This window comes from Castor canadensis, chromosome X, assembly GCF_047511655.1.
Source record: "Castor canadensis chromosome X, mCasCan1.hap1v2, whole genome shotgun sequence".
In the NCBI taxonomy this organism is placed as follows: domain Eukaryota; kingdom Metazoa; phylum Chordata; class Mammalia; order Rodentia; family Castoridae; genus Castor; species Castor canadensis.
In genome coordinates, this window is record NC_133405.1 from 97,394,218 (window position 1) to 97,407,315 (window position 13,098).

General features: G+C 44.5%; 1 protein-coding gene and 1 pseudogene across 2 annotated transcripts in view; one reads left to right on the plus strand and one right to left on the minus strand.

Moving 5' to 3' along the window:
- Positions 1–13,098, plus strand: part of Shroom4 (shroom family member 4) — a 196,956-nt gene that overhangs the window by 140,122 nt on the left and 43,736 nt on the right. Inside the window, exons 1-2 of one of the 2 annotated variants that reach the window (XM_074063629.1) lie at positions 6,612–7,487; positions 11,840–11,974. In XM_074063629.1, the coding sequence (XP_073919730.1) occupies positions 11,919–11,974 (56 nt within the window). In that variant the 5' untranslated portion in view covers positions 6,612–7,487; positions 11,840–11,918. Of the gene's footprint in view, positions 1–6,611; positions 7,488–11,839; positions 11,975–13,098 lie in introns of those variants that run through there. The other variant, XM_074063628.1, reaches the window with a different exon arrangement.
- Positions 1,252–1,352, minus strand: LOC141420071 (U6 spliceosomal RNA; annotated as a pseudogene).

Consider the following 13,098-nt stretch of genomic DNA (forward strand, 5'->3'; position numbering starts at 1 on the left):
TCTATGAAATTTCTTTATGAACTACAAATATCATATAAAATACTAGCACTTACATGGCTTCACAATTGGTACTTGGTGGCCACCTCTCACCATATTTTCCTATACTTTGTTTCCTCTGACCAACTTTGTCCCAGCAAGTCCATCAGGCAACTGGAAAGGAACTAAACCAAGAAGGCTCTGAGTAGCATGTTTTTCAACCCACTGGGCCTGGCCTTGAAATTGACCTTGACTTGACCTCTCTTTTCCTCTGACATGCCTCCCCTAAAACTTCCTCCTTGTTCTTCCAGTCCTGGTCTGTCTGTACCACAAAGAACAGTGCCCAGTGCTAATTTTGAGGTAAAAATCAGTGAGATAGGGGCTGGGGATATAGCCCAAAGATAGAGCCAGTGCTTCGCATGTGTGAGGCCCTGGGTTCCATTCCCAGCACCTCAAAAACAAAAACGAAAAACAACTGTCACATGGAATTTTTAAAAATAGTGACATCCACTCCCATACAGCAAAAGAATATTGGGCAAAGCATTTTTCTGGGCTGGGGGTTTTAGGCTGCTTTCACTGAGGGCAAAATCCAGATGTTTGAAATTGTTAAGTAGAATCACAAGTCTAATTGCAGATCCCTAACAGGAATGTGTCAGACAGTTGCCTGGGTACATGATATTCATGTAGAACAGTGTCATTTTCCTTTAGAAATCTCTTCTTATTCAAAAAGTAATACGTGTGTGATGTAGAAATTTTTTTAAAGTATGAAAAATAAAAATGACCCCTACTTCCACCACACAGAGATTTATAAAACCAGTTAGTAAGGCATTGGTACATTTCATCCAACCTTCTAATTTGTGTATGCTCGTGTACGAATATATATTTTTTCACTTACCTTTATATCATAAGCCTGTTCCAGGATCATTAATTAGTCTTCAAAAACAAGGTTTTCAATGGCCAACTATTGTTCCTTCATGTACAAGTATAGTACTTCAACCCAAGTCTTCCTAAATGTTGAATAGTTATGACATTCCTAATTTTATCATTATAAATAATCCTACAGTGTATAACACTTTATATGCATAAATCAACTTATGACTGTCTAACTGCTTTCTTACTATAGAATCCTAGAAGTAAGAAGACTGAATTAAGGGGTAGGAACAGTTAGTAAAACAAATGTAGTTCACTTACTATAAGATCCACTACTTCGAGTATGTAATTCAGTGGTCTGTAGTAGATTCACAAGGTTTTGAAACTGTTACCACTGATTCCAAAACAAATACGGAACACGTCATGAATTTGCATGTCATCCTTATGTAAGAGCCATGCTAATCTCTATATCATTCCAATTTTAGTATATGTCATCCAAAGTTGAGCACAGAAGGAATATTTTCAGTCTCCTGAAATGTTCTACCCTCCTACAGGATAAAATTCCCTCTAGTACATGTGTACCCATTTCCATCCCCACCTTGAAATGTATAAGAACGCCCATTGCCCCACAATCTTTCTGAGTCTTATTTTTAAAAAATTACACCAATGTCATTGAAAATGGCATTTTATTGTTTTGTCTTTCTTCTTCCTCTCTCGCCAGAAGTATAGCTGTTCTGTAGAGATCTGTCACCAACCCTCTTTCTTTCGCGCACACACTCACCATGGACTGTCCATGGACACGCTCATCATGGACAGTCACATCCACAACAACAACCATGGCTGCCTTCTCTCTGTGGCATTCACTGGGGTGCCTACCTATGTAACTTTCCAACATAATGAAATCATGTTTGAACTCAAACCACTATCTCCTGAAGCTCTCTGTCTCCTGACATCCCTGTCTAGGTCAGTGATGTTACCATTCTCCTAAGTGCATCTCCAGCCTCTCCTTCATATCTAACTAATAGTCCAACCATGTTGATTTCCTCTCGTGTCTTTCCTTTCTGCTTCCTACCCACTGTTATTGCTCTAGTTTGACCTTTTATTATATTGATTACACTAGCCTACCCACTTCTCTGTGCTTCTCTTGTAGTAGCTATTTGTATAATGTATCTTATACATGGCCCAAGAATAACCTTCCTGAAATACTGCTTGCTTCGTTATTACTCTCCTATTCTGGAACCTTAAGGTCTCTTGCCTCTGAGATTATGTAAAGCCAATGCTTTCATCTGACACTCAAGCCCCCCACCCTATGCTCTTGAGTCCTGATTTTACTTATGTACCTTATAGAAACTGTGTATTCTCCCTTCAGTGTATTCCTGCCTTTCCCCATTTTGTTCATGTAAACCTAGCAGGACCTCTCCCTTAGTTTTCTCCAGTTGAAATGGTACTGGGTCATCTAAAATTCAACCAGCTATGCACTCTCCTTTTAACTCTCCTTTAGTTAGCACTTCTTTACTGATACTTCTGATAATCTGTCAGTGGTTATCTGTTTAGTGGTTTTCTCCTATCCTCCATTATAGTATAAATTCCTTGAGCACAGGAATTATATCTTCATTTTTGGTGTGTCCCAAAGCACCTTAAATGAAGACAGTAGCTCCTTAAATACTTGAATAAAAGAATGATGGTGAGTGCCAACTTCTTTTATTTATTTATTTTTAGAGCTACTAATGACTCAGTTTCAGGAATGAATACTGTGCTAAGAAGGTACAGGTGCCAGGTTACCCAAGTGTCATAGCTTATTTTTTCCCTCACTCTCCACTTTCACTCTGTCAACAAATCCTGTCAGCTCTACCTCTTCAAAATATCTCTAATTAAACCTCTTTTCCCTCTGCTTACTTCTACCTCCGTAGAACAACCTACTAATCTCTCCTACCTAACAAGCCTTTTCAACTGATCTCTGACTCCTGCTCCTAAATTTGTCAGCCAAGTAAGATTGTTAGAAAACTTTGATCATCCTATTTCACTGAGACTAAAAGGTAGACCACTTACTCTGGTCTTAGAAAACTCCAAGATCTGGTCTATGCACTTCCCAAACCCCATCTCCACTAATGTCCATCTTGCTCATGAGGCTCCAGCTTGGCTGAATGTTGGCCTTTCCTCATCACCAGGTTTGCTCAAAACGGAGTATGTAGGCTCTATTGTTTCTATTGAGGTCCAGGCTCTTGTTGGCTCTTGTGTGGGGCTCTGTGTCTGTAGCAGTGGAGATGACTTGGGGAGTGGTCAGAAGTAGTTCTAAGGACTCTGAGACTTGACTCTTGGGAAAATCAGAGTCAAGTGCCTGAAAAGTACTATGTCCAATAACTACTGGGTGTGAGCTAAAGGAGATAATGTGTTTAACGAAGGAAAGCTTGTGTTGTTCCCACTGTCTCCTTCCCAAGTGATGCTATAAATATTACTGATAGAAACCAGAGCTGAAGGACAAACAACCTCCACCTTCTTTATCACTTTGGGCGTGGGTTGAGGAAATTGGGCATCCTGGCAAAAGCTTTAAAGCCATCTGTTGAGTCAGATGGTGTTCTGTGTAATGCTGTTTTCTCCACGTGCACCTCTGAAGCTTCCCTCAGCCGTCTTCTATCAAACCATAGCTTTCGTGCATGCAGAGGGAAGGAAAAGACTTCTTTTGTTATTCGGATTTTTTACTTGCTCCTCTTCCTTCTAGAAGTTGAAAATTTTGCGCCATCCATCTTCTTACCTTTATGATCATTGACAAGAAACAGTCTATGATGGCTGTGTTTTACCAGACTGTGTATAGAGAAAAGCTACACATGAGAATTATGAGTACTGTGTTTCTAAACTACTAGTCACTTTTCTAATCCCTCAAACTTGAAAGCCTCTCCCAGGTCATGCATATGGTTACTTCTGTCCAACTTTCTGTGGAAAAAGACATGTCTCATGTTTTGGAGACCCCACTGGCCAGGCATGGCGTTGTATACCTGTAATCCCAACTTCTTGGGAGGCCAAGGGAGGAAGATCACAGTTCAAAGCTGCCTGGGCAAAAAACATAAGACTATCTGAAAAATAACTACAGCAAAAAAGGGGGGAGGGCATGGCTCAAGTTATAGAGTACCAGCCCAGCAAGCACGAGACCTTGAGTTCAAACCCCAGTCCTCCCAGAAAAAAAAAGATCCTACTATAAAAATGTAGTAATAAAAACAGAAGGTTAAATGCAATGGCCGCAGTCAGATGAAGTTATTGCTCCCTACTTAAAAAGCCTCCTGACACATACAGTGCAGAATTTGAAGGGTCTTTATTTCCACTCCACATTCCTTTCCTTTCTTATTCCCTACCCTGGATTTCTTTATAGCTGGAGATGGATTTATACAGAAGAACTTGACCCAACTATCCAGAGGGAAGGGGAAGGGAGGGGGAGGTAGAGAGGCATAACTGGGCACCAAAACTTCCTTGTCTAGAAAGTGTCTGTCTCTTCGATGACCCAGATTATAGTTCTCCAAGACAGATGACAAAGCTATTATTCTAAAAGTCTCTTTAAAATCACCCCCCAGCACACACACACCCCTCCCCGTTGGTTGGGTTTGTAATAAGGAAGGCTGCAAGGTCCCCCAGCCAGCAGTGAACAGGCAGCTTTTCCCCTCCTCTGTCAGATAAACAAGCCATGCATTGTTCTGCGCGCATCCCCCCACCCCCATCTGCAGGCTTCCCTTCCTGCCTAGTAGCCAGAATACTCTTGGTCTCCTTCATATGGGGCAGGTGGAATGTGCTATTTGGGGGGAGGCTACAAGAGCCACAGAAAGTAAACAGAGCTAATCACAACACTCTTTTGTGCTTCTTATCCAAACACTTTCAAGAAGAGGAAGGAGCCTATATCACATTTTGGCCCAGACCTCAGACTCAGCACAGCCCCAAGTTACAAGAGTCACGTTCGCTTCTTGCCCTGAGTTGGGCAGAGTTGTGGTTTTCTTTCTGACCCTCCTCTCCCATTTAGTGTCTCTTGGGGACTCCACTGAGAGCTAGGTTCAAAGACATGTGGTACTGTCAGAAGATATTGAGGTGATAGCCAAGTAGAGCAGCTGGATAGTGACTCCTTCCACAATTGTTCTCTATTTCCCCTCACTTCTCTCAATGGTCTTTAGAAAGAATCTTTTGGGAGCCACTTTCTGGCTGATCTGCCACTTCTGCCTGCACACACCCATCCCTTACACCAAGTCCTTGCCTCTGAATACTTAGAAAAGAAGCAGCCATCTTTACCTTGGCCCAGCCATAGGAGGTTATACTTGGTAATGTGACCTGGAACTCAGTTCTTCTAAGTAACAGAGTGTTCCTTTCCCCCTACCTCATCTTCCAACCTCTTCTCACATTGGCCAAGGTGCTGCTCAAGTGCTTCTTTTATCTTCCCTTGCCCATGGATTTTTTGAGTGTATGCTGTCTGTGCCCACCTGCCTAACACCTCATCCAGGAATTACTCAAGTCTCATGTCCCACCCTACATCAGCCAGGTTTATGAACATTGTTTCCTCAGCTTCAGCTAGCCACTGACAGGATCAGACTGCTGTCCAACTAGTTGCTCTCTATTTTGCTAGGACGTGGGGGGTGCAAATGCCATCAGGCAAGCTCTTGGTCGCTGAGTAGAAGGAGGAAGACATTTGGCAACCAGAAGATCAGGGAAGGCTGGGCACCCAGGCCTGGGTACTGATGGGAGAAGAAACTGTTTATACTGGTGCTTTCTTGTTCCAGGGATCGTTCTCTAGTATATTGCTACTCTAAATGTGGTTTTCACAGCAGCAGCAATAGCACTGCGGAGCTCCTTAGAAAGGCAGAGCCTGGGCCCTGCTCTTGACCTGCTAAATCAGAATCTGCATTCTAACAAGACCCCCCACCCCCAGTGATCTGCATGTGGGTGAAAATTTGGCAAGCACTGCTGTAGAGTACTAGGTTTGGCTTTGTCTTTCCCTCACTAGTCCCTCTTTCATGTCTGGATTGAAGAAATGCATTTTCCTGGTACAGTACTGTGCACATTGTTATTTTGGGTAAAGGTTAATATTAATAACAGATACAGTTCATCGAGTGCCTGTCACATACCAGGCATATTTTACAGATGAGGAAATTGAGGTTCTGTGACATGCCCAACCAAGGCCAAACAACTAGTGAGAGGTGAAGCTGAGTCTCCAGGCCAGATCCATATGCCCCCCAAACCCTCAAACTTTCTCCAATATGGTACCCTTATAAATTGATCAAATCAAGCCAGGTTTCCTGTGAGGTCCAGCAGAAAGAGAGAGGAAGGGACCTCCAGGCATGATTTCCCAAGAGAGGAAAGGCCCTAGCATACTTTTCATCCTGAGGGAGCTTGCGTAAGCCCTCATAGGAGCCAGAAATTGTTGGAATTGAGGCCAGAGGCCAAGGGAAACTGGTGGTAGGATTGTGAAAGGAAAACCCTACCTCGTTGTCCTTAAGAGAAATTAAATTCTCCTGCTGGTACCTGGGAGGAAAAAACCATGGAGGGCTGCTCTGGGTTCTGGGTAGCTCCAGGCGTTAGCCTAGGAGCACTACATCATACTATGCTACAGTTGGGAGTCTCATTTGTGATGACTGAGTTCAGTATTTTTATTTTTCAGAGAGGAAACAGAAGCCCAGAGAAGGGGAGTGCGTTGCCAAATCAGAGTAAATTTTTGGCAGCTCCAGGGACACTGACCCCAAGTGCCACTCGCTATTCCAGTGTTGCTAGTTGGTACCTATTTCTGGAGTTGGAGTCTCTGGTGTGAAACTGAATTTTCTTTGGATCTGCTCAGTTGCCCATTGGAAGTGAAAAATTTGTAAATACAGCCCAAAGCTTTTCTAAGTCTTTGTACCTCAGCAGGATACAATTTCACCTTGGACAATTTCTAAGTCACTTGCCCCCAGCTTTATAAAATCAGCAGTAATGCCACTCCTCTAGATCTGGAGGCTTTGGACCTAGCTGATCTGGGCTTTCTTTTTCTGGGACCCTGAGGACCTGCGGAGATGGCTGGGTGGGGTCAACTCAGTTCAGGAAGTGCAGGAATTCTTTTAAGTGTATGTGTCTGGGATATTTTTCTCTCTCACTTACGTGTATTTTTAAAAATTCTTTTTAGACACTAGCTTTATCTTTCCCAAACATCATTTCCTTGCTCCTTTCCTGAGTTCTAGCAGTGGCTGGGGCCCCAGCTTCCTTATTGGCCTCTGAGCTGTGGAGGAGGTGGGAGTCAGGAACAGGGGGGCTGTTTATGCTACTGGAACTGCCTTCCATCCTTCCATTCGCCACCAGGGTGCTGGCTGGCTTCTGGAGCAGCATCTTCACCTCTATCCAGCTCCTGACACTGACTTTCATTCCCTAAGGCTGTGGCCACATTGAGGCCCGGCCAGGCTGGTGACCATATCTTGCCACCAGTGTTATTCCTTCCTGTTCTTGGAACTGGGACTTGACAGTGCCTGAGCCCCTCAGATGACACTTGGGATCTTGGGCTGATGACCCCACACCCCAGGAGGTCTTAGAGGGCAGATGGGTCCCAGCTAAGAGAGGACGCTGGCTGGAGGGTTGTTGGAGAATGTGAACTAGCTGGATACATCATTCTCTCCTAAGCCATCTCTCCACCCTGGGCAATTTCTGTGGTAGGTACAGCCAGTAGCCATGGCTACCATGGCTGCTGCCTCTCTTTCCCCCTCCTGCTTGCTTTCTTCAATGTCTTTTTGTTTTGTTCCTCCTAAGAAAGGTATTTGGGGGTAATGAATGATGGAGTGTGTTGACTGATAGTGTCTGAGCCAGCCTTAGGTGAAAGGGAAAGGGCTGGAGTCATTGTCCCCATATTTGGGTCTCTACATGATCGGTGGTTGAAATTTTCTTTTTTTACCTCTCTTCTTATCTCTCCTCATCTCCTTTCCCTACTACCTAAGGAACAGATGGTTTCAAATATAGGGCTACTGACACCTTCCTTTTTGGTCTGCTTTTTGTGGGAATGGCAAACCTCAAGTGTACCAGCTTTCTGAGACAGATCCCTTTGGGGAGGAGGGGTCATGCTGTATCCTAGAAAGAGCTGGAAGATATGAGTCTTAATCCCAGCTCTGCTGGTTATAAGCTGTGTGCTCTTGGCAAATCAGTTAAACTTTCTGCACCTCTGCTTTTCATCTATAAAGTGGGGATAATAATAATTTTTATGAATAAGGTTGGAGTGAGGATTAAACTAGCTAATGCATGTGAAGTGCCTAGTGCCTGGCACACTGTAAGTGTTCAGTAAATGCCCCTGTTGTATTATGGGTTTTTTAAAAAAAATTTATAGAATATATACGTCAGGCACTATGCCAATTGATTTCATCATGGCATTGCATTTAATATAGACCATAACTCATGAGGAAGAGGTCGTCATCTTCCCTATTTTATAGATAAAGATCTATAACTCAAGGGGCTGGAGATATATCAGTGATGGAGTGTTTGCTTAGTATGCACAGACCCTGGGCTTGATCCCCAGCACCTACCCCAAGAAGAATCTGCAACTCATAGAAATGACTACCTAAAGTCACACAATTGAATTTCTTTGCAGTGAGTCAAAGGAAATTTGGGAATAATAATACATCAAATATTAGACCATACAGAAACTTTCTTCTCTTTCTCAAACTAGGGTTAGAAGGCTCCGTTTCTGGTTCCTGTTTTCTCTGCTGGGATTTTCCTTCTCTCAGCCTTCCATTTTTCTCCCAGTGTCCCTAAAGTCCCCACTGCTCTCCTCTGTCTTTTGGGATTGTTTCCTACTCCTGGAGAAACCCTAGAGAGAGTAAAGGACCTATGTGAGCAACCTCTCAAAGTGTTCCAAGGGAGTGGTAGAGCAGAACCTTGACTGTAGATGGTCAGGTACCCTGGGAGGGGGTACTCTTGAGCTGTTGAAAGGGACAAGTTTGAACTGATAACCATTATTGCAGTACCTGCTAGTCACTGACCACTTGCTATATGCACCAGACTGTTTCCAAGATGCTTTGGGAATACTCTGTAACCCTAACAATAACCTAGCCAGGTAATAACTGTTGTTCCCCTTCTCAAATGAGAAAAACCAAAGCTCAGATGGCTTAAGTGGCTCACATAGACCCACACATCTAAAATGGTAGTTAGGATTTGAATTTAGATCAGTCTCATTACTTACAGGCTTGGTATAGTTGGTAGGATAAAGCTGATATACATGAAATGATGAACAATATATAATAGTACGTTTTATGGGCTGAGTTGTGAGGGCTAGATTACTTAGGACAAGCTCCCTGGAGTAGATAGCACTCGAGCAGTATGGTGAAGAACAGGCTAGATTTGGATAAACAAAAGGGGAGGGGCATTCTGGGTGGAGGGACCCGTCATAGTAATGACTGTTACCGGTTGAGGGCTGGCTAGCCCCAGTTCTAAGTTCTTGACATACATTGTGTCATTTGCTCTTTCAACAACTCCATAACGTAAATGCTCCTTTAAAACTATTTTTCCTTATTTTCTTTAAGTTGTACATGTTTATGACCTCATTTCCATGGCAGTAAAATGGGGTTCTGAGATGTGAAGTTACCTGTCTAAAGCAACAGAAGCCAATAAGTGGTAAATTTTGGATTCAACCCAGTGTTGTCTAACCCTAGAGCCTGAGATAGATTCTACTAGAAAATCAATGGCAAAGACACAATGTCAAAAAGGGAGAAAGCCATGTGCAGAGTATAATTGGAACAGACATGAGAGGCTGAGATGGGCTAAAAGGTAGTTTGCAGAGGCTCTGAGGGTCTGATTCAGCTTACATTTAAGCAGGTCAGGCTAATAAATAGGAAACCAGAAGATTCTTGAGTAGGATTGTGCTCCCAATTCAGCTGGTGTTTAACATGGTAGGATTTAAAAGTAGTGACTGGAGGTAGAATAAGAAGATACTGGCTGGCAGGTGGATGCAATATTTTGAACACAAAATGTTGAGGGCTTAGACTAGAACAGGAGATGAAAATGGTAGATTCTGGGAGGAAAGCTGTGACTCTATGTAAGGGTCACAGAATGGATAGGGAGAAGGAAGGGAGGAGGGGAGAGGGAAGGAAGGAGGCAAACCAGAGATACATCTTAAAAAGAAGGCTCAGTAGAACTCAGCATGGGGTTAAACAGTTGAGAAGTTGGTATCAATGCTGACTACCCACATTTTATATCCTGGACTCAGAAGAATGTCAGAATCCTGGCTGTGGACGAAGGGCCTGAAATAAGACAGGTGCCCCACATAGCCTCAGTGGCTAGAAGTGCACAATATATAGACCTGGTAGTCCACAGTACTACTTCTGGGAGATGCTTGAGAAACAGGTGTTGACCACATGAGCACTGGGCAAGAGCAGCTGGAGAGGACTTTGTGTATGGACTCCAAGCAAGCATAGTCACAAGGCCTTCTTGCGCCTTGTGCCTCCCCATGGGCACTCTCCAGTCTGCAACAGAACAATGCTATTGCGAAGGTGGGGGCCTCACCTGGCTTTCCTCCCCATAAATCTTAGCTACTGCTGCTGACCTGTGGCTCTGACCTTTGACAAGCAGCTTCCTCTTCCCTTCCTCCTGCACCTCTTTGTCTGTGTCTGACTTGTTACCTCTCAATCCCTGTGTCCCCAGCAAGGCCATGCTCCTCAAGACTACCTTTTTAGGACTTAGCTTTGCACTGCCAGGATCTTCTGTATTTCCGCTGGGGTGAGGGGCATTTCCAGCAGGGATGGAGTCCAGCTTGACTCTGTCCACCACTGCTCTGCAGAGGTTGAGAGCTTGTTTATCCCACTGTATCCCACTTGTTGAAAACAGAAACCCTTATCTGTAGCATCAAATCCTAGTATGGCGCCTGGCATAGTAAATGTGACTAAATTAGTAAATAATTAGAGAATAAAGTAGTAAATAACCTATCATCTATCTACTTCCTTTTTACTATATATTTCTCTGCAATCTTTCTCTGAGTTTTCTCCCTTTCTGTCACTTGTTTTCTCCTCTGTCATCTCTCCTTCTTATCTCTAGCATATGCTTGGTTCTTCTGCCCTTGCTCTCTCCCTGTTGTCTCTCTGCTTTCTCCCTATCATTCCCACTTGCCTCCCTCTCCCTCTCCTATTCATGGTCCCTTATTCTTCACCTCCTGGCACTTACTCATGCCCCATGTGTGCTGTTCCCCACTTGCAAGAGGGACATCTATTTATGTGAAATATACCAGGGGACAGGGCCGGGTCCTATACAAGCCAGTCAGTGTAAGAGTTGTGGCCACAGCCTCCAGCACCAGACAGATCCCCGGGCTGCATTTGAATCTCGACCTCAGACCTTTTCCCTTATTCACCCCTGACCTGCTGAATAGCCAGTCTCCTCTGTCAGCCTATGCCATTCACCACTTTGTTCTATTTTACCTCACAGGAGTCAGGACTCCCTGCCACACCACTTTGCTTGCAAATTCAAGTGTGTCACCTCTGTGTTCATCTTATCCTTCACTCTCAGTGCCTTTACCATGCTCTATTTGAATGAGCCCTGTCTTTCTCGTCAATCTGAAGCTGTCAAGGGCAAAACCTATATTTGGTTCATATCTGTACCCCCAGAACTGACTCATTCAAACTTCTTAATCACTTGCTTCTTCCTTTTGCAGAGAAAATGGGAAGAGTGGCCATATTGGTTCTTTCCTCAAAGAGGAGTGAGGGCAGGCTCACTGTTCATTGGTCAGAAGTGCTCATGTATTCCACAAATATTTATTGAGCATGTACTATGCGCTTGGCATTGTTACAGGATACTTTCATGAACAACATAGCACTGTGAAGCTGGCATTCTGTAGCTCTAGGAATCCCCCCTCCCCAGGATTAAGGAAATTTGAGTACTGGGGGAGGGGGGGCTACTCAAACTCCCACACCAGCTCCTTGGAAGATGTTCTACCACAGTGAAGGGAAAGAGGGGGTGGGGCGGAAGCTGCCTGCGAAGTGATTTCAGCCCTGGTTCCATAAACCGACTTCCTGTCCCTTTCTGGCTGTAGGAGAAACGCCCCTGTCAGTAGGCCGCACTCATGGCATGTGGCCAAACTGCTGGAGGGATGCCCTGAAGCGGCCACCGCCATGCATTTCCCTTCTGAAGCCTTCAGCTTGTCCTGGCATTCTGGTTGCAATCCAAGGTGAGTCTAGGGCCCCGTCCTCAGGTGGGCTGGAGGGTGGGAAACCTTGTCACTCCTCCTCTGCTCTGGTTGGATGTTTTAGAGCCAAGAGCGGTATAATGGAAGTCTAAACTACCTGAGTTCTTGTCTGAGTAACTGTACTGCTAACTCTGTGTGACTTTGACACTGTCCCTTTCCTTCTTGACAGTGTTTCCTTGAAACACTTCATTTGGCCTACAAGATACCATACCGCCCTGCTTCTTGTTATGTTTCACTAGCTGCTCTTTCGCAGTCTCTTTTCCTGATTCCTTCCTTCTTTCCCTCAGTCCCATCCCCTGTCCCCCTCATTGGCGGTACATGGTTTGAACTCAGGGCTTCACACTTGCTAGGCAGGTGCCACTCTACCACTTCAGTGGTTCCTCCAGCTCTTTTAGCTCTGGTTATTTTGGAGGTATTGCTTTTTTTTTTCTTTTTTTTTTTTTGCCCAGGCTGGCCCAGACCACAATCCTCCTGTCTTATGCTTTCCCCTGTTGTGGGATGACAGGTGCATGCCACCATGCCCAGCTTTTTTCCATTGAGATGGGGTCTCGCAAACTTTTTTGCCTGGGAAGGCATAGAACTGTGATCCTCCTGATCTCAGCCTCCCAAGTAGATTAGGATGCCAGGCTCAATGCCACTGTACCCAGCTGTTGGTTAAGATGGGGGTCTTATGAACTTTGTGCCCAGGCTGGCTTCAAACTGCAATTCTCCCAATCTCAGCCTCTTAAAGCCAGCTGCAGCTTCCCCTACTCTCTTAATGTGGGAAGACCTCAAAACTCCATTCTGGTGGTCTCCTCTATCTATAGTGACTTGCTAGGGACCCTTGCCAAGTGTTCATCAACCCCTTTGAAGAGCCAGAACCTCCAAAATGGGAACCTCCCTGAATGACCAGGTTTACCTGCAAGGAAGATCATTTAATTTAGGGACCTTGGTGTTGTCTGTTGTACAAACAGCTATCCAGGGATAGTCAACTTTTTTGATAAACTCAGAGCCAGCCAAGGTTCGGCCATCAGCTGCTTTTTACCTTCAGTGACTAGATCTTCCTTCCAAGAAAGGGTTTCTGTTGGCTTTGAAAGCCAGTGGCTTGAGGCAGAGGCAGTTTTGTT